This window comes from Salmo salar, chromosome ssa21 (assembly GCF_905237065.1).
Source record: "Salmo salar chromosome ssa21, Ssal_v3.1, whole genome shotgun sequence".
Taxonomy (NCBI): Eukaryota; Metazoa; Chordata; class Actinopteri; order Salmoniformes; family Salmonidae; genus Salmo; species Salmo salar.
Window position 1 is genome coordinate 4,993,251 of NC_059462.1, and position 22,269 is coordinate 5,015,519.

The window sequence follows — 22,269 nt, forward strand, 5'->3', positions numbered from 1 at the left end:
CACGTGCCTGTATGACCTCCCTACAACGCCTGGGCATGCTCCTGATGAGGTGGCAGATGATCTCCTGAGGGATCTCCTCCCAGACCTGGACTAAAGCATCCGCCAACTCCTGGACAGTCTGTGGTGCAACGTGGCGTTGGTGGATGGAGCGAGACATGATGTCCCAGATGTGCTCAATTGGATTCAGGTCTGGGGAACGGGCGGGCCAGTCCATAGCATCAATGCCTTCCTCTTGCAGGAACTGCTGACACACTCCAGCCACATGAGGTCTAGCATTGTCTTGCATTAGGAGGAACCCAGGGCCAACCGCACCAGCATATGGTCTCACAAGGGGTCTGAGGATCTCATCTCGGTACCTAATGGCAGTCAGGCTACCTCTGGCGAGCACATGGAGGGCTGTGCGGCCCCCCCAAAGAAATGCCACCCCACACCATGACTGACCCACCGCCAAACCGGTCATGCTGGAGGATGTTGCAGGCAGCAGAACGTTCTCCACGGCGTCTCCAGACTCTGTCACGTCTGTCACGTGCTCAGTGTGAACCTGCTTTCATCTGTGAAGAGCACAGGGCGCCAGTGGCGGATTTGCCAATCTTGGTGTTCTCTGGCAAATGCCAAACGTCCTGCACGGTGTTGGGCTGTCAGCTCAACCCCCACCTGTGGACGTCGTGCCCTCATACCACCCTCATGGAGTCTGTTTCTGACCGTTTGAGCAGACACATGCACATTTGTGGCCTGCTGGAGGTCATTTTGCAGGGCTCTGGCAGTGCTTCTCCTGCTCCTCCTTGCACAAAGGCGGAGGTAGCGGTCCTGCTGCTGGGTTGTTGCCCTCCTATGGCTTCCTCCACGTCTCCTGATGTACTGGCCTGTCTCCTGGTAGCGCCTCCATGCTCTGGACACTACGCTGACAGACACAGCAAACATTCTTGCCACAGCTCGCATTGATATGCCATCCTGGATGAGCTGCACTACCTGAGCCACTTGTGTGGGTTGTAGACTCCGTCTCATGCTACCACTAGAGTGAAAGCACCGCCAGCATTCAAAAGTGACCAAAACATCAACCAGGAAGCATAGGAACTGAGAAGTGGTCTGTGGTCCCCACCTGCAGAACCACTCCTTTATTGGGGGTGTCTTGCTAATTACCTATAATTTCCACCTGTTGTCTATTCCATTTGCACAACAGCATTTGAAATGTATTGTCAATCAGTGTTGCTTCCTAAGTGGACAGTTTGATTTCACAGAAGTGTGATTGACTTGGAGTTACATTATGTTGTTTAAGTGTTCCCTTTATTTTTTTGAGCAGTGTATATTTAACTAGGCACATCAGTTAAGAACAAATTCTTATTTTCAATGACGGCCAAGGAACAGTGGGTTAACTACCTTTAGGGGCAGAACGACAGATTTTTACCTTGTCAGCTCGGGGATTCGCTCTTGCAACCTTTTGGTTACTATTCCAACACTCTAACCACTAGGCTACATAAGGTGCATCATCTCTGCAGGTGTTCTGTCTATCTAGTCAAAATCACTTATACAGGTCCCCCTTCACCCTCTGGTGGTATGGATAACTTATTAGGTCTCCAGAGAATCCTGGATTTAAATAAAGATGTGTTTTTAGATTTGCCCTAGAATGACCTGCCTTCTTAGATGATACACACATGGTGTGATATCTTCTTATGTCTCCAGAGAAACCTAGATTCAAATAATATCTGTGAAATTACTACAGTCCTATTTATTTATTTTGGGGGTTGGACTCGGGTCAAAATGACCCCAAAGGTCTTGAATATTTAAAAAGTCCATATTGATACAGAAACATATTTATTTAGATTTGTTAATAACTTGGTCAATTTTAAGAATTCGATAAACCACCTTTGGGTTACCAGTCGATAGTATGAGGGTTAAGAACTGGCAGCCAGTATTTTTTTGCCATGATTTAAGCTTTTTTATTTATCAGGTGACCGTGGACAAGTGGGAGCCTCTCCTGAACAACCTGGGTCACGTTTGTCGAAAACTGAAGTGAGTATGAAGATCCTCCTGGGTTATCCATGTGCAACATGTGGAAGGTGTTGGTTAGATATCCACCTTTGTGATATGGATGAAGCCTGAGCTGAAATGTGGCTCTAGCTTTATCTAATCCAGAATATTTATAGCTGGCTTTGTGACATACACCTTTTGAGGGGATGGAACTGAACAGAATGGAAGTTCTGACTGGCATATCTCTGTTTCTGTATCTCTCCTATGATGCCATTATTGTAATTTCCTTGTTCTCATCACACATATGGGAAGGGTAGGCAGGCATTTATCTATTGTCTTCCAGGTACCACGTTAAAGGACAGGGATCCAAAATTAACCTAAGTGGTATTTCAGGTGGAGAGCCTGAAGTGATGATAGGACCTCTCTCTCTCTCCTCTGACTATTTTCAGAGAGACACACTTGTTCTCCTCAGTCCTTCTATATAAGTAGGTCTCTAATTGAGTATTCATGCACAGATCTGTTCATGGATAATGTGTCCGAGCCACTCAGCAGATCTAGAGAGGCTTTGTGGTACAAGTGGAGGTTTTAAAAAGGTTTGGGTGTTTTTTATCTAAAGGGCTATCTTTGGTAATCTGCACCTTGCAGTTAATGTTTTGTTTTTATTTTAATAAAGGCTTCTTAACCGAACTGCAGTGTGTACTGACCAATTGATTGAATCAGTTTAAGTCAAAGCCCTGCTAATGACATACACATGGTTCAGTATTTGATTTGTACAAAACATGATGGGGTGTTTTCATATGTGGTGAATTTGGACACAGGTCTGAGAGAGGACGATGTGGTTACATCTTATTTTGGATCTCTGAACACACCACAGGGGGCTGCTGAGGGGAGGAATGGCTCATAATAATGTCTGGAACGCTATCAAACGCATGGTTCCACCTATTCTGCTCCAGCCATTACCAGGAGCCCATCCTCCACAATTAAGGTGCCACCCACATCCTGTGGAACACACCCAGACCAGGCAGAGCTCTAGTTTGGCTCTGGGAGAACTGTCTGATTGGTTGTTTTGTTCTGTCCTCCAATAGGAAGTATGACCAGGCGTTGGAGTACCACCGCCAGGCCCTGGTTCTCATCCCTCAGCACGCCTCAACCTACTCGGTCATTGGATATGTGCACAGCCTCATGGGAGACTTCGAGAGCGCCATCGACTACTTTCACACGGTACTGGTTATTCAGTTTTTGTCCCTTTATTTAAATATTAAATCCATTGACATGATCATGTGATATGTTAAATAAATATTGCTATACATTTTTTTTGTATGTTATTACAACAATTGAGTTTTGCTTCTTTCTGACAGGCACTCGGTCTTAAAAGAGATGACACGTTTTCTGTGACTATGCTCGGCCACTGCATTGAGATGTACATTGGAGACACGGATACCTACATAGGTCAAACTTCCTACATGGGTAAAACTACTTTGCAACCCATGTTAGAACACATATACAAAAAATACAAAAAAGTGTTTGTTATATTTTTAACAATGAACATCAGACTTGATACAAGGCAACTGTTGATTTTTAAGGTTTCTGTTTTGCTTTTTCCTAGTCTAGTTGCTAGCATGTGCCTTGCTAGTGAATTACATGTGTTAAAGGGGCAGTGCAGCTAAAAATTTGATATTTCCACACTCTAGCTGGTTTAATATCCAGTTGGCAAACAGATTTTAATGTGAATATTGTAAAATCTACATGCCTTTTTCAAACCATAGATGTTTTCATAAAAGGCTGTGCGTGATGTAGTGCACATAAACTTAGATGTTGCGTTATATAGCGAATGTGCTCAATGGTATTGGCACGTGGGATCTAGACAACAGCTCGCAGATACAGTGCGGGTATAGCCTACATGATGAGATTACTATGAACAAAAGAGATTATTTTTGCCAAACGGCAGCCGAGCATCGATCATAATGTCACCAGAAGAAGAACCTCGATATTTATTGAAAAGGAGCGTCAACGTCCTCACCATGCACTTTCGCCACCCTGAAGTTGTGGTCCCGTGTGGCTCAGTTGGTAGAGCATGGTGTTTGCAATGCCAGGGTTGTGGGTTCGATTCCCATGGGGGACCAGTGCGGGGAAAAAAGTATATAATGTAAGCATTCACTACTATAAGTCGCTCTGGATAAGAGCGTCTGCTCAATGACTAAAATGTAAGTTCATCATAACTAATTTAATCTGTAGCCAAATAAACTGCATGCTTTCCTGAGTCATAGTGGGAGGAACGCATCATATCATCACGTGACTCCAAGTTTACTTTGATATCATGGTTATTATAAACTCAGAAAAAGAAACTTCCTCTCACTGTCAACTGCGTTTATTTTCAGCAAACTTAACGTGTAAATATTTGTATGAACATAAGATTCAACAACTGAGACATAAACTGAACAAGTTCCACAGACATGTGACTAACAGAAATTGAATAATGTGTCCCTGAACAAAGAACAAAGTAAGTCAGTATCTGGTGTGGCCACCAGCTGCATTAAGTACTGCAGTGCATCTCCTCCTCAGACTGCACCAGATTTGCCAGTTCTTGCTGTGAGATGTTATCCCACTCTTCCACCAAGGCACCTGCAAGTTCCCAGACATTTCTGCTCACCCTCCGATCCAACAGGTCCCAGACGTGCTCAATGGGATTGAGATCCGGGCTCTTCGCTGGCCATGGCAGAACAGACATTCCTGTCTTGCAGGAAGTCACGCACAGAATGAGCAATATGGCTGGTGGCATTGTCATGCTGGAGGGTCATGTCAGGATGAGCCTGCAGGAAGGGTACCACATGAGGGAAGAGGATGTCTTCCCTTTAACGCACAGCATTGAGATTGCCTGCAATGACAACAAGCTCAGTCCGATGATGCTGTGACACACCGCCCCAGACCATGACGGACCCTCCACCTCCAAATCGATCCCGCTCCAGAGTACAGGCCTCGGCGTAACGCTCATTCCTTCGACGATAAACGCATATCCGACCATCACCCCTCGACTCACCAGTGAAGAGCACTTTTTGCCAGTCTTGTCTGGTCCAGTGATGGTGTGTTTGTGCCCATAGGTGACGTTGTTGCCGGTGATGACTGGTGAGGACCTGCCTTACAAGCATTGCGAAGAGCTGCTGGCAAACGCAGGAAAGTGCTCTTTGAATGAATGCTTATGAGCCTGCTGCTGCCTACCACCGCTTAGTCAGACTGCTCTATCAAATCATAGACTTAATTATAACACAGAAATACGAGCCTTAGTTTCCGGATTTGACCATATTAATGAACTATCATTTCGAAAATATAACGTTTGTTCTTTCAGTGAAATACGGAACCGTTCCGTATTTTATCTAACGGGTGGCATCCATAAGTCTAAATATTCCTGTTACATTGCACAACCTTAAATGTTATCATTTGTATACAGTCATTGGTAACAGCTCTGTATGGCTGACATCCATGAAGGTGCTGGAGAAGGTGGAGCTAGAGGAATACAACTTTGTAACATTTACATTTTATATATAAGTATGGACACCCCTTCAAATTTTGGATTTGGCTATTTCAGCCACACCCGTTGCTGACAGGTGTATAAAATCGACCACACAGCCATGATATCTCTATAGACAAACATTGTCGGTAGGATGGAGCTCAGTGACTTTCAATGCGTTACCGTCATAGGATGCCAACTCAGTTTGTCAAATTTCTGCCTTGCTAGAGCTGCCCCGGTCAACTGTAAGTGCTGTTATTGTGATGTGGAATCATCTAGGAGCAACAACGGCGCAGCCGCGAAGTGGTAGGCCAAACAGCTCACGTGTAAAATAAAAAAATAAGTTGTGTGTCCTCGGTTGCAATACTCACTACTGAATTCCAAACTGCCTCTGGAAGCAATGTCAGCACAATAACTGTTCGTTGGGAGCTTTATGAAGTGGGTTTGCATGGCTGAGCAGCTGCACACGAGCATAAGATAAGATAACTATGCGCAATTCCAAGCATCGGCTGGAGTGGCGTAAAGCTCGCCGCCATTGGACTCTGGAGCAGTGGAAACGCCTTGTCTGGAGTGATAAATCAAGCTTCACCATCTTGCAGTCCAATGGGTGAATCTGGGTTTGGTGGATGCCACATTGCATAGTGTCAACTGTATAGTTTTGTGGGGGAGGAATAATGATTTGGGGCAGTTTTTCATGGTTTGGGCTAGGCCCCTTAATTCCAGTGAAGGGAAATCTTAACGCTACAGCATACAATGACATTCTGTGCTTCCAACTTTGTGCCAACAGTTTGGGGAAGGCCCTTTCCTGTTTCAGCATGACAATGCCCCCGTGCACAAGGCGAGGTCCATACAGAAATGGGTTGTCGAGATCGCTGTGGAAATACTTGACTGGCCTGCACAGAGCCCTGACCTCAACCCCATTGAACACCTTTGGGATGAATTGGAATGCCGACTGCAAGCCAGACCTAATCACCCAAGACCTCACTAATAATCTTGTGGCTGAATGCAAGCAGGTTCCGCAGCAATATTCCAACATCTAGTGGAAAGCCTTCCCAGAAGAGTGGAGGCTGTTATAGCAGCAAAGGGGGGACCAACTCCATTAATACACATGATTTTGGATTGAGATGTTCGACAAGCAGTTGTCTACATACTTTTGATCATATAGTGTAACTAGAATATGGCTAACAATGATACATTATCAATGCAAGCTAGCACATGATGGAAGGTTGCAAGGAGTTATAACTTGTGATAACTGCCGATATATACAACCACCATAATACGGTCAGATATTATGACATATAGAAGAAATGCTCATGTTTTCATAAACGCACACAACTTCAAAATATAGGGAAATAACACTTGGATAATGCTCGAAAAGGTGCTGTAGTGTAGCTGCGCTGGAAACTGAAGAATTGAGAGCATTGTGTGTGTGTGTGTGTGTGTGTGCGTGCGCAGACTTTCACCGATGTGATGCCACAGCTCATGACTGAGGGAGCAGGGAGTTCTTCACAGACCGACTATAAGAATAAGGTAGTTAAGTCTTGAACACTGATGGTACATTCAGCATTTTAATGGTAATGTGTCTTTCAGGGACGGACATAAAGGACAAAGTCCGTGGGACGCTGAGCACGCCAGTCTTGATGAAGATGCTGAACATGTCAACGGAACCCAGTGACGCTCGAGCCACGCCACTTCTGGAGGAGAGCGGCATCATGGTCCTAGAGACGTTGCCGTCCAATCAGGACAAAGTCTCATTGGACACGCCTCTTCGGCGCTCGCTGCCCCTGGAATGTGACATGTACGAGAGCGACATGATGCTTGAGACCTCGATGTCGGACACCAGCACGTAATGTCACTGATGACATGATCGTCGTAGTGACCAGTTGTGGGACCAATTCCAAACCAGACCTTTGGCACTTATCTTTAGGTTTGTTGTCGACTTCCCCTCTTTAGGATTTGAAATTATTGGATTGGTGTAGTTTAAGCGGTGGGGAACAACCTGGGTATAGCTTAATAGAATGTAAGGCAGTGCTTTCAGCATAAATTTGAGTTCTAGTCCAACTGGTTTTGTTGAAAAAGATGTCACACTATCGTAATAGTAAAATAAAATTGTGGCTAAATTAATATTGCTCCCAGTAATCCAGTCCTTTCAGATTCCCAAGGGGAAGTTGACAAGGGCCCAGGGATGTGGGGTGATTTGGTTTGGAATAGGGGCTCAGGTGGGTAGTCTGAAGAAGTGGGGAAAGCAGAGACATTGTCCTCTGATGCTTGACTGAACAGAATGAATGCAGCAGCAACACCTTTTGAGCTCCAACCGACTGCCCCATATCCCAGCCTCCTAGCAGGAACATGTGGGATGCTTACCTGTGGATTTTACTTTGAATAAAGAAAACTGTCAATGCCAGAACTTTTTGATTAAAATATTATTGGTAATTCCTACAATAAACCATACATTTATCTTTTTATATTTATTTCTGTGTTCATTGTAATCCTGGCAAGTGTTGTCTCTTGATAGTAATAATTGAAAGCATTGACAGGGAGATGATCTCATGTTATCAATTGTCCCTTGAGTTTAACTGTTAAATTCAGAAACAAAAATGCTTGTGTAATAACACTCAGGTATGTCAGTCATGAAAATGCAAAGCATTGAGAGGTGACGTTGGTCAACAGACCCCAGTATTTTAATCTTCCGCTAGTGTTATTGATATGGTAATTATACAGTACATTGTCACCCTATTTGCGTTATCAATATTGTGTAATTATGCAACACCTACATGGCTACATCAATTTGATGGTAGAAACTCAATCTCATTGTAAGTCAACGCACTACACATTATGCACAGCCCCCTTGAACTTCAGTTTCATAAATAATAATGGTTGATGTGAGTTCCGCAGAGACGCACAAATAAGCTAGGACCGCGACAAATGCATAATGGAATCGAATAGAAACTAAATCAATGGTTCCTGTTCCAAGTAATGATCTTGGTCGATAAACAAGTGGGCAGTAATTTTTCCATTCATTTCAAGCAGCCAAGCCCAATGATTGTCACTGATAAGCGTACCGTGCCCTTATTTGGTCCCTACTTAACCACTTCCTCCACCTCTTGTGTTTCCTCACCATCGACGAAAGTAATGCTCAGTGTTTGTTTTACATCTCAAGAGCTGTCAGAATATAGTGCTCAAGCCTACTCACACAGCCATGTAATAGAGAAAAGCATGTTTTGGGTGTCTTTGTGACACTGTATTTTTGGAGAACCAAGGCAAAATGTCAAACACACACACACTTTAAAGGTCAGATGGAAGGGAGGGATAATGTTTAATTTCTGATATTTCTCCTTGTGCTGCTTCAAATGAGGGCTGGCTACTACTCTCGATCGTCTTCCTGACAACTTAAGCAAGGATTCTAGCTGCGCCCCTGACAACCACCAGAGTTCTCACTCTCAACTACTCCACTTATCCCTCTCTCTATTCCCTCTCACACACAGACCTATTATAACACTCACCCACTCCACTCTACTAACCTCCCTCTCTCTCTTTCACCCTCTCTCCTCCCCCACTCAGTCTCTCAGCAGAACACATGTAGTGAGTGCTTCTTTCATCATGGAGTATAGCAGCAGCAAGCAGAAGGGGTAGTGATGGGCTGCACTCCGTCTAAGTCCTCCATCACCTACACCCAGGAGAGGGTGTGTCGGGACTTGGACACCTGCTCCACCTTCGTCCCTAGTCTCAAGAGTTCCGTGTCTACCCCAGAGAGACCCTCGCCTCAGCTCTGTGTGGAGACCAGCAGCGGCAAACAGACCTTCCTCAGTGGTGAGAGAGGATTGTCACTCAATGACTTTATCTGAAGGTTTGGGGAAATAAAGTATATATAACAGGGGGCACTATACTATAAGTAGACACCAGGCACATGTTGATGCTTCTCATGGTATCTCAAAGTACTTAAAGAGCATTGTAAGGGGATAATGCACCCTATTTTGTATTGCAGCATTGTTAATTGTAATTTTTTGGTGGCTTAAAATATATAGTGCTTAGGCTGATGTGTTAAGGTATTAGTAGCTCAAATAAAATCCAGTTAAAAGGCTATGACACATGAATGTAAATTAATTGCCAGTGCAGACACCTGTGAGTGGTCACTGCTATGGCCATTACTTTTAATCTCCTCTATATGCAGTTCCGTACGGTGACAGCTATGGGCGATCTATAAGCCAGCCTTCTAGCCCGGACGCGTGGAACACTTTCACCACTGCAACCACCGCCAGCCCGCTCTGCCTGCCACACTCCATCCTCAAGCCCAGCTGCAGCGAGAGAGACAGCGACTCTGACGGGGATGAGACACCCACATGCGGCTAGAGGTGACGGACAATCTGCGGGGACAGATTTGCGTCTATACTGTCTATACTATAGGACTCTGCAAGCTAAATTAAGTGCATGGCTGGCGCACTGAGGTCCAGTTCTTAAGAAAAGTAGTTTCTGAAGAACTTTGAGAATGTTGATTTCCCTTATGAATGTCACTTAAGTTATCCTTCATTGCCAAGAATGTCCCGGTAAAGGACACAGCATTTCTTAAAACACTTTTTTTAAAGGCCCAATGTAGCCGTTTTTACTTCACTATCAAATAATTTATGGGTAAAAATTAAGTCCCTTACTGTGATTGAAAATATCAAAATGGTCTAAATGAAACAAATAGCTTCTTAGCAAGAGCAATGTTTCAAGCAATAATTTTGCAAGGACTGTCTTGGAGAAGGAAACCTGAAAACTATCTGTTATTGGCAAATAGGTTTGGAACTCTTATTGGTCTATTAACTAATTTACTGCCTGGTGAGGACAGACCGTAAACTACTGGGAGGCCAAAACTCAATCCCCAACCTGGACTCGGGTAAACTTAGTATATGTTTCGTATTGTAATTATTAATTTGTTTATATCCATCCATTTTGTATGATACCTTACAATTCGTATGGTATGTTACGAATTACAATTTGTTGTGTCTAACGTTAACTAGGTGGCTAATGCTAACGTTAGCTAGGTGGCAAATGTTAGCTAGGTTAGGGTTTAAGGTTGGGGTAGGGTCAGCTAACATGCTAAGTAGTTGAAAAGTAGCTAAAAAGTAGTTGCTAATGGGCTAAAAGTGTTCCGTGATGAGATTTGACCATGCAACATTTGGGTTGCTAGACGTTTGTGTTATACACTCACCCAGACCAACGACCCTACTTTCGTGTTTGCCTTAAGCAACCGGTCTTATGTTACATTTGGTATGGTTACATATCATACTAATGTGTGTGTCCCAGATTTACATTTACTATGTTAGGTCTAGTCTATGAAACCAGGCTGCCAACCCACCAAAACAGGCTGAAATTTCAGGTGGTCTTTTCAAATAGCTCGTACACTGAAATGGCCATATCATCAATTTCACCCTCATAGTTTGGAAATATACATAAAACACAGGTAATCACGTTTTTGACTGCACTGGGCCTTTAACTTCTGCTGTGACGGTTTTATAAGGCTAGATACACTACTCTCTCACTAATCCGCACACCACCGACCAGCCTATCAACATAATATACGCCTATTCGCAGCTCAGTCCTGTAGACTGTTTAATGATAAACTATTGTAGCCGAATTAATTGCACCCAATAATTTTGTTACTTTTGGGACAGGTCGTCCTTATTATATGAACAAGGTGTTTTCCAATAGGCCTTTTTTTTACGCAATACATACGTAAATAATTTGCGTGAATGGTTTGTGATTACGAGAAGATGGCGCACGGCATAACCACAGCAGCACCAGCTCTTCCTAAACTCTTCAGCTTGGAACTCTCGCGGGGAGAAAATGACTTCCACAGGATAGGGAGAAAGGTGAGGTCTGAAAAGGACCAAATGACCGGAGGCAGGGAGGAAAGTGTCGTCGAAATACAATGCAGAGATATTCCGAGGGGACAGGACGCCCGCCTCTACTGAACTCGTCAGCTTGGAACTCTCGCGAGGGGACATTGACTTCCACAGGAAAGGGAGAGCGATGAGTTCTGAAAAGGACCAAATGACCGGAGGCAGGGAGAAAAGTGTCGTCGAAATACAATGCAGAGATATTCCGAGGGGACAGGACGCCGTCTCCGTCAACTCAAAGCAGAAAGAAGAGAAGAAGGAGGTCTTTACTAAGGTAGGCAGAGCACTGATGGCGGGTTTGTTATATCTATCGATCGCAGATATGAGGAGCAAGATAATCAGCACCACAGACAGCGAACGCGAGAATGATGCGTAGCCATCCAACGATCTGCATTGAAAGGCGCATTCAATATACTGTATGTCAACAACGGACCTGATGTCGTATGCTTGTTTGTGCACAGCAATATAGCTGTAATTTGCTATAATACTATCGTAGGTGTATGCATGTAATGCTATTTACTGTAGCTTATGCTATGTTGATAAAAAGGCAAAAGTAGGCTGTGCACCGGTGCCCAAACATTAAATTCAATGACCAGTGCCTGTAAACAAGCGCACACTTGTGTTTTGTTGACTGTATTTTGGCCTACCTGTCAAAGGCAACGGAAGTTAATTATTACTAGATATGAACATGTCGTCATTATGTCGTAAAACAACCTCCAAAACGCGGTGTAGAATTCAGTAATTAAAATGGCCCAAATGCCGGCAGATGGCCATATTGAGTCGTACCTTATCGTCCAAATGCATTGTATGTAGCCGGCAATACGTTAGTATACCTCGTCGACCAGTTTGTACCTAACAACATTCTCCATTCAGGCTGCATAGGCTTCGATTTCGTCCTTAACTTTATTTAATGTCGAGAAGACGGGAAAATGTGTACTTTCCCGGGTGCAGCCAACTTTAGAAAATGGCTTGGAGTGAACAAAAATATTTGTTTTAATGCTTATTTCCTGCAGTTCTACATATTGTCACGTGGCTTAGGCCCATGACCAGGTTGGAATAAATAAATACAAGTCACAGGTCAGGTGTGTTCGGGATTCTTTTAAATTTGAGTTACTTTGAGACTATTTGGGCATGGAATTTAGAGTTTGCTAACTGGGGGACATTGAATTACATTTTTTTGGTTAGAACATGCTAATATTAATGGTTGGTGGCAGTGGCTAACCATAGGATGGATTGCAGTCTCTCCTTTCCATAAGAAACCAGCATGTAAATAATGAATTCATTTGGGTGAACTTTCCCTCTAAAATAGGGCCATAGAAAATACTGCCTAAAGGTAAAGTGCATTCTGACCCCTTGACTTTACACATTTTATGTTAAAGCCTTAAAAATAAAAAACAGAAATACCTTATTTACATAAGTATTCCTTTGCTATAAGACTCAATTGAGATCAGGTGCATCCTGTTTCCATTGATCATCCTTGAGATGTTTCTACAATTTGATTGGAGTCCACCTGTGGTAAATTCAATTGATTGGACATGATTTGGAAAGGCACACACAGGTCTTTATAAGGTCCCACAGTTGACAGTGCATGTCAGAGCAAAAACAAAGCCATGAGGTCGAAGGAATTGTCCATAGAGCTCCGAGACAGGATTGTGTTGAGGCACAGATGTGGGGAAGGGTACCAAAACATTTCTGCATCATTGAAGGTCCCCAAGAACACAGTGGCCTCCATTATTCTTAAATGGAAGACGTTTGGAACCACCAAGACTCTCATTAGAGCTGGCCGCCCGGCCAAACTGAGCAATCGGGGGAGAAGGGCCTTGGTCAGGGAGGTGACTTTACACCTCCCTGACCAAGGCTTTTACACATTTCTCCAAAATGTGACTTTTCTGTTCAGCAGTTACTACGCCTGCCCTGAAATAGCTAGTCATAACAAGCTCACACAGTTCTCATCACCTCAGTCACACATTTAATTAACAGAGGATGGGTCAAATTGGGTCCAGTCGGTAAATACATTTTTAATTGCACAGACGGAGACCCCTGACAATTATGTCAGACCCGATCCAGATCCGAGACAAAACTCAGCATTTTGGATCCGGACGGGCTTGGGTCCCTGGGTTGGATCTCGGAATGTCAGATCTGGTGGACCCGTCAAGACCTCTACCACAGACACAAAGTCGAAATTGGCTATATCGTAAAAATTACAGAAAAAATTGCTTTTTGATTTTAATGTAAGGTTAGCATTTTGGTTAGGGCTAGGTTTAAAATCACATTTTAAGAACAGAAATTGTAGGAATGGGTCAGGGTTCATGACTGTGCTATGATAATTAGTGACAACCAGGCACAACTCCGATATAAATAGTTTTTTCACAAAGTTGCTGGTATGTCACGGGTCCTGATTTCAGTATAATTCTAGCAACCTAATAATTCCTGAACTTCTGTTAGATCAAATAAGCCACCCGTAGCAAATAAGCCTTGACATTTTTTTGTTAACGAAATTCAACACTTTCTCATTGACCTTCATACAAATATTCCTTGCTTGGTGAGTGGAAAAAAAAGAAAGAACGGCACCTGCTGGAGAAGACAAATTTTGGGTCCAGGTATCCCTCTCGCTTCGCATATTCCTCTCTGACGCAGCGCTGTATCGCTTTAGTAGAAACCAAGACTATTCTGAGGGCAGGTCTGCCAGTTTTGACTAACATAAATTACTTTTCATAGCAGGTGAGGAGAATTTACGGAGCAGGTTAGGAGAATTAACATGGCAAGTTAGTAGAATTAGGTTAAGATTAGGAAAAGCGTTCGAATTAGCTAAAATGCTAAGCTTTTCTATGACACGACTCAAACAGGTGGTGAAGGTAGGCAACATTACCACCTCTCCCTGCTTCCATCACTCAGACGTGGAACACTGGTCACTTTAATGTTTACGTACTGCTTTACTCATCTCATATGTATATACTATATTCTATTGTACTGTATTTTAGTCAATGCCACTCCGAAATTTCTCCTAATATTTATATATTTCTTAATTCCATTCTTTTACTTTTAGATTTGTGTGTATTGTTATGAATTGTTAGATACTACTGCACTGTTGGAGCTAGGAACACAAGCATTTCGATACACCTGCAATAACATCTGCTAAATATGTGTATGTGACCAATACAATTTTATTTTATTTTGACTATAGGAGCATTAAAAACTGTAAGACTGGTCAATAGTTTCTGCCCAAGACCATCATGCTGCTGAAAAGCCACCACTAGACAGCTACCTACTGCCCCCTCCATTGGCATTTACCCTACCCCCACCCCTGCAATGGACAAACAAAAGTTTGGACACACCTACTCATTCAAGGGTTTTTCTTTATTTTTTACTATTTTCTACATTGTAGAATAATAGTGAAGACATCAAAACTATGAAATAACACATATAGAATCATGTAGTAAACAAAAAAGTGGTAAACAAATCAAAATAGTCACCCTTTGCCTTGATGACAGCTTTGCACACTCTTGGCTTTCTCTCAACTAGCTTCAAGAGGTAGTCACCTGGAATGCATTTCAATTAACAGTTGTGCCTTGTTAAAAGTTAATTTGTGGAATTTCTTTCCTTCTTAATGCATTTGAGCCAATCAGTTGTGTTGTGACAAGGTAGGGGTGGTATAAAGAAGATAGCACTTTATGGTAAAAGACCAAGTCCATTTGATGGCAAGAGCAGCTCAAATAAGCGAAGAGAAATGACAGTCCATTACTTTACGACATGGTCAGTCAATACGGAACATTTCAAGAACTGAACGTTTCTTCAAGTGCAGTCGCAAAAACCATCAAGCGCTATGATGAAACTGGCTCTCATGAGGACCACCACAGGAAAGGGAGACCCAGAGTTACCTCTGCTGCAGAGGATAAGTTCAATAGAGTTACCAGCCTCAGGTTGTAGCCCAAATAAATGCTTCGCAGAGTTCAAGTACCAGACACATCTCAGCATCAACTGTTCAGAGGAGACTGCGTGAATCAGGCCATTATGGTCAAATTGCTGCAAAGAAACCATTACTAAAGGACACCAATAAGAAGATGAGACTTGCTTGGGCCAAGAAACACGAGCAATGGACATTGAGACCGGTGGAAATCAGAGTTCAAATTTGAGATTTTTGGTTCCAATCACTGTGTCTTTGTGAGACGCAGAGTAGGTGAACAGATGATCTCTGCATGTGTGGTTCCCACCGTGAAGCATGAGGGAGGAGGTGTGGGGGTGCTTTGCTGGTGACAATGATTTATTTTGAATTCAAGGCAGACTTAACCAGCATGGCTACCACAGCCTTCTGCAGCAATACACCATCCCATCTGGTTTGCGCTTAGTGGGACTATCATTTGTTTTTCAACAGGACAATGACCCAACACACCTCCAGGCGGTGTAAGGGCTATTTCACCTAGAAGGAGAGTGATGGAGTGCTGCATCAGATGACCTGGCCTCCACAATCACCCGACCTTAACCCAATTGAGATGGTTTGGGATGAGTTGGATGCTGAGTGAAGGGAAAGCAGCCAACAAGTGCTCAGAATATGTGGAAACTCCTTCAAGACTTGAATCGTTCCTCATGAAGCTGGTTGAGAGAATGCCAAGAATGTGCAAAGCTGTCATCAAGGCAAAGGATGGCTACTTTGAGGAATTAAAAATATTTGTTTAACACTTTTGTTTACTACATGATTCCATATGTGTTATTTCATAGTTGTGATGTCTTCATTATTATTCTACAATGTAGTAAATAGTGAAAATCAAGAAAAACCCTTGAATGAATAGGTTTGTCCAAACTTTTGACTGGTACTGTATGCATATACCAATATTTATATTTTAAATCATTATTTCATTCACTTCTCTTTTTGGCCTGTACTGTTGGAGCTCATAGTTTACGAATAGCACTGTACTCTGCAAATACATCTAATCAAATATAAACATATCTAGCTACAACCAGGTCTGCCCCGAGTACAATCGTGGCCAAAAATTTTGAGAATTACACAAATATACATTTTCACCAAGTCTGCTGCCTCAGTTTGTATGATGGCAATTTGCATATACTAATAATAATGTTATGAAGAGTGATCAGATGAATTGCAATTAATTGCAAAGTCCCTCTTTGCCATGCAAATGAACTGAATCCCCCAAAAACATTTCCACTGCATTTCAGCCCTGCCACAAAAGGACCAGCTGACATCATGTCAGTGATTCTCTCGTTAACACAGGTGTGAGTGTTGATGAGGACAAGGCTGGAGATCACTCTGTCATGCTGATTGAGTTTTAATAACAGACTGGAAGCTTCAAAAGGAGGGTGGTGCTTGGAACCATTGTTCTTCCTCTGTCAATCATGGTTATCTGCAAGGAAACGCGTGCCGTCATCATTGCTTTGCACAAAAAGGGCTTCACAGGCAAGGATATTGCTGCCAGTAAGATTGCACCTAAATCAACCATTTATCGGATCATCAAGACCTTCAAGGAGAGCGGTTCAATTGTTGTGAAGAAGGCTTCAGGGCGCCCAAGAAAGTCCAGCAAGCACCAGGACCGTCTCCTAGTTGATTCAGCTGCGAGATCGGGGCACCACCAGTACAGAGCTTGCTCAGGAATGGCAGCAGGCAGGTGTGAGTGCATCTGCATGTACAGTGAGGCGACTACTTTTGGAGGATGGCCTGGTGTCAAGAAGGGCTGCAAAGAAGCCACTTCTCTCCAGGAAAAACATCAGAGAGACTGATATTCTGCAAAAGGTACAGAGTTTGGACTGCTGATGACTGGGGTAAAGTCATTTTCTCTGATGAATCCCCTTTCCGATTGTTTGGGGCATCCGGAAAAAAGCTTGTCCAGAGAAGACAAGGTGAGCGCTACCATCAGTCCTGTGTCATGCCAACAGTAAAGCATCCTGAGACCATTCATGTGTCGGGTTGCTTCTCAGCCAAGGGAGTGGGCTTACTCACAATTTTGCCTAAGAACACGCCATGAATAAAGAATGGTACCAACACATCCTCCGAGAGCAACTTCTCCCAACCATCCAGGAACAGTTTGGTGACGAACAATGCCTTTTCCAGCATGATGGAGCACCTTGCCATAAGGCAAAAGTGATAACGAAGTGGCTCGGGGAACAAAACATCGATATTTTGGGTCCATGGCCAGGAAACTCCCCAGACCTTAATCCCATTGAGAACTTGTGGTCAATCCTCAAGAGGTGGGTGGACAAACAAAACCCCACAAATTCTGACAAACTCCATGCATTGATTATGCAAGAATGGGCTGCCATCAGTCAGGATGTGGCCCAGAAGTTAACTTCTTTGGGATAGGGGGCAGTATTTTCACGGCCGGATAAAAAACATACCCGATTTAATCTGGTTACTACTCCTGCCCAGAAACTACAATATGCATATAATTAGTAGATTTGGATAGAAAACGCCCTAAAGTTTCTAAAACTGTTTGAATGGTGTCTGTGAGTATAACAGAACTCATATGGCAGGCAAAAACCTGAGAAGATTCCATGCAGGAAGTGCCCTGTCTGACAATTTGTTGTCCTTCTGTTGCATCTCTATCGAAATTACAGCGTCTGAGCTGTTACATGACACTTTCTAAGGCTTCCATTGGCTCTCTAAAGCCGCCAGAAAGTGGAATGGGGTGTCTGCTGTCTCTGGGCAAAGTATAGGAGCAGAGTTTGTAAGTGGTCAGCCTGGGGACAGTGAGACTGGAGATGCGCGGTCACGAGAACTCGCCATTTTTTCTTTCTCTCTTTGAATGAATACATTGTTGCCCGGTTGGAATATTATCGCTATTTTACGAGAAAAATAGCATAAAAATTGATTTGTTTGACATGCTTCTAAGTACGGTAATGGAATATTTTGCTTAGTTTTTTTGTCACGAAATGCGCTCGCGCGTTACCCTTCGGATAGTGACCTGAACGCACGAACAAAACTGAGGTATTTGGATATAACTATGGATTATTTGGAACCAAAACAACATTTGTTGTTGAAGTAGAAGTCCTGGGAGTGCATTCTGACGAAGAACAGCAAAGGTAATCCAATTTTTCTAAGAATAATTCTTAGTTTAGGCTGCCCCGACATTGGCGGGTCTGAATAGCTAGCCTTGATGGCCGAGCTATGTACTCAGAATATTGCAAAATGTGCTTTCGCTGAAAAGCTATTTTAAAATCAGACATAGCGATTGCATAAAGGAGTTCTGTATCTATAATTCTTAACCTGTTGGGGCTAGGGGGCAGTATTTTCACGGCTGGATAAAAAAAATGTACCCGATTTAATCTGGTTACTAATCCTACCCAGTAACTAGAATATGCATATACTTATTATATATGGATAGAAAACACCCTAAAGTTTCTAAAACTGTTTGAATGGTGTCTGTGAGTATAACAGAACTCATTTGGCAGGCAAAACCCTGAGACATTTTCTGACAGGAAGTGGATACCTGATGTGTTGAATTACCTTTAAGCCTATGCCATTGAAACACACAGGGGTTGATTAATGTTTTGGCACTTCCTATTGCTTCCACTAGATGTCACCAGCCTTTACAAAGTGTTTTGAGTCTTTTACTGTGAGATCTGACCGAACAAGAGCCATGGAACGGTGATGGCCGATTAGACTCTGGCGCGCGAGTTCATGTTGGGTACCCTCGTTCCAATACGTTATAAAAGAGAATGCATTCGTCCACCTTGAATATTATTCATGTTCTGGTTAAAAAAGGCCCTAATGATTTATGCTATACAACGTTTGACATGTTTGAACGAACGTAAATATATTTTTTCCCCTCGTTCATGAAGTGAAGTCCGGCGGGCTTAGATCATGTGCTAACAAGACGGAGATTTTTGGACATAAATGATGAGCTTTTTTGAACAAAACTACATTCGTTATGGACCTGTGATACCTGGAAGTGACATCTGATGAAGAGAATCAAAGGTAATGGATTATTTACATAGTATTTTCGATTTTAGATCTCCCCAACATGGCGACTAGTCTGTATCGCAATGCGTATTTTTCTGGGCGCAGTGCTCAGATTATTGCAAAGTGTGATTTCCCAGTAAGGTTATTTTTAAATCTGGCAAGTTGATTGCGTTCAAGAGATGTAAATCTATAATTCTTTAAATGACAATATAATATTTTACCAATGTTTTCTAATTTTAATTATTTAATTTGTGGTGCTGACTTGACTGCCGGTTATTGGAGGGAAACGATTTCCTCAACATCAATGCCATAGTAAAACGCTGTTTTTGGATATAAATATGAACTTGATAGAACTAAAAATGCATGCATTGTCTAACATAATGTCTTAGGAGTGTCATCTGATGGAGATTGTAAAAGGTTAGTGCATCATTTTAGCTGGCTTTATGGTTTTGGTGACCCTGTCTTTGAATTGACAAAACATTACACACAGCTATTGTCAATGTACTCTCCTAACATAATCTAACTTTATGCTTTCGCCGTAAAACCTTTTTGAAATCGGACAACGTGGTTAGATTAAGGAGATGTTTATCTTTCAAAGGGTGTAAGATAGTTGTATGTTTGAAAAATTTGAATTTTGACATTTATTTGGTTTCAAATTTGCCGCTCTTGAAATGCACCTGCTGTTGATGGAGTGCACCACGGGGGGGACGCTAGCGTCCCACCTAGCCCATAGAGGTTAAAGGTTGAGACTGAGTCTGCTTCTCTCACATTGGTAGGCAGACCATTCCATAAAAATGGAGCTCTATAGGAGAAAGCCCTACCTCCAGCCGTTTGCTTAGAAATTCTAGGGACAATTAGGAGGCCTGCTTCTTGTGACCGTAGCGTACATGTAGGTATGTACGGCAGGACCAAATCGGAAAGATAGGTAGGAGCAAGCCCATGTAATGCTTTGTAGGTTAGCAGTAAAACCTTGAAATCAGCCCTTGCCTTAACAGGAAGCCAGTGTAGGGAGGCTAGCACTGGAGTAATATGATCAAATATTTTGGTTCTAGTCAGGATTCTAGCAGCCGTATTTAGCACTAACTGAAGTTTGTTTAGTGCTTTAACCGGGTAGCCGGAAAGTAGAGCATTGCAGTAGTCCAGCCTAGAAGTAACAAAAGCATGGATTAATTTTTCTGCGTCATTTTTGGACAGAAAGTTTCTGATTTTTGCAATGTTACGTAAATGGAAAAAAGCTGTCCTTGAAACAGTCTTGATATGTTCTTCAAAAGAGAGATCAGGGTCCAGAGTAACGCCGAGGTCCTTCACAGTTTTATTTGAGACGACTGTACAACCATCCAGATTAATTGTCAGATTCAACAGAAGATCTCTTTGTTTCTTGGGACCTAGAACAAGCATCTCTGTTTTGTCCGAGTTTAAAAGTAGAAAGTTTGCAGCCATCCACTTCTTTATGTCTGAAACACAGGCTTCTAGCGAGGGCAATTTTGGGGCTTCACCATGTTTCATTGAAATGTACAGCTGTGTGTCGTCCGCATAGCAGTGAAATTTAACATTATGTTTTCGAATGTCATCCCCAAGATGTAAAATATATAGTGAACACAATAGTGGTCCTAAAACGGAACCTTGAGGAACACCGAAATTTACAATTGATTTGTCAGAGGACAAACCATTCACAGAGACAAACTGATATCTTGCCGACAGATAAGATCTAAACCAGGCCAGAACTTGTCCATGTAGACCAATTTGGGTTTCCAATCTCTCCAAAAGAATGTGGTGATCGATGGTATCAAAAGCGGCACTAAGATCTAGGAGCACGAGGACAGATGCAGAGCCTTGGTCTGACGTCATTAAAAGGTCATTTACCACCTTCACAAGTGCAGTCTCAGTGCTATGATGGGGTCTAAAACCAGACCGAAGCGTTTCGTATACATTGTTTGTCTTCAGGAAGGCAGTGAGTTGCTGTGCAACAGCTTTTTCTAAAATTTTTGAGAGGAATGGAAGATTCGATATAGGCCGATAGTTTTTTATAATTTCTTGATCAAGATTCGGCTTTTTCAAGAGAGGCTTTATTACTGCCACTTTTAGTGAGCTTGGTACACATCCGGTGGATAGAGAGCCATTTATTATGTTCAACATAGGAGGGCCAAGCACAGGAAGCACCTCTTTCAGTAGTTTAGTTGGAATAGGGTCCAGTATGCAGCTTGAGGGTTTGGAGGCCATGATTATTTTCATCATTGTGTCAAGAGATATAGTACTAAAACACTTTAGTATCTCCCTTGATCCTAGGTCCTGGCAGAGTTGTGTAGACTCAGGACAATGGAGCTTTGGAGGAATACCCAGATTTAAAGAGGAGTCTGTAATTTGCTTTCTAATGATCATGATCTTTTCCTCAAAGAAGTTCATAAATGTATTACTGCTTAAGTGAAAGCCATCCTCCATTTGCGAAGGCTGCTTTTTAGTTAGCTTTGCGACAGTATCAAAAAGAAATTTCGGATTGTTCTTATTTTCCTCAATTAAGTTGGAAAAATAGGATGATCGAGCAGCAGTGAGGGCTCTTCGATACTGCACGGTACTGTCTTTCCAAGCTAGTCGGAAGACTTCCAGTTTGGTGTGGCGCCATTTCCGTTCCAATTTTCTGGAAGCTTGCTTCAGAGCTCGTGTATTTTCTGTATACCAGGGAGCTAGTTTCTTATGACAGATGTTTTTAGTTTTTAGGGGTGCAACTGCATCTAGGGTATTGCGCAAGGTTAAATTGAGTTCCTCGGTTAGTTGGTTAACTGATTGTTGTCCTCTGACGTCCTTGGGTAGGCAGAGGGAGTCTGGAAGGGCATCAAGGAATCTTTGGGTTGTCTGAGAATTTATAGCACGACTTTTAATGCTCCTTGGTTGGGGTCTGAGCAGATTATTTGTTGCGATTGCAAACGTAATAAAATGGTGGTCCGATAGTCCAGGATTATGAGGAAAAACATTAAGATCCACAACATTTATTCCATGGGACAAAACTAGGT

General features: G+C 42.7%; 2 protein-coding genes across 16 annotated transcripts in view; both read left to right on the forward strand.

Moving 5' to 3' along the window:
- Positions 1 to 7,938, forward strand: part of LOC106581643 (cell division cycle protein 16 homolog) — a 46,235-nt gene extending 38,297 nt beyond the window's left edge. For 8 of the 9 annotated variants that reach the window (XM_014163798.2, XM_045704368.1, XM_045704364.1 and 5 more), the window contains 4 exons: positions 1,949 to 2,010; positions 3,054 to 3,189; positions 3,327 to 3,435; positions 7,064 to 7,938. In XM_014163798.2, the coding sequence (XP_014019273.1) occupies positions 1,949 to 2,010; positions 3,054 to 3,189; positions 3,327 to 3,435; positions 7,064 to 7,323 (567 nt within the window). In that variant the 3' untranslated portion in view covers positions 7,324 to 7,938. Of the gene's footprint in view, positions 1 to 1,948; positions 2,011 to 3,053; positions 3,190 to 3,326; positions 3,436 to 6,928; positions 7,004 to 7,063 lie in introns of all 9 variants that reach the window. The other variant, XM_045704366.1, reaches the window with a different exon arrangement.
- A 477-nt stretch (positions 7,939 to 8,415) lies between these two features.
- LOC106581644 (regulator of nonsense transcripts 3A) overlaps positions 8,416 to 22,269 on the forward strand; it is a 35,081-nt gene continuing 21,227 nt past the window's right edge. For 2 of the 7 annotated variants that reach the window (XM_014163803.2, XM_014163801.2), the window contains exon 1: positions 10,471 to 11,626. In XM_014163803.2, the coding sequence (XP_014019278.2) occupies positions 11,486 to 11,626 (141 nt within the window). In that variant the 5' untranslated portion in view covers positions 10,471 to 11,485. Of the gene's footprint in view, positions 9,284 to 9,644; positions 9,826 to 10,268; positions 10,350 to 10,464; positions 11,627 to 22,269 lie in introns of those variants that run through there. The other 5 variants (XM_014163805.2, XM_045704371.1, XM_045704369.1 and 2 more) reach the window with 5 other exon arrangements.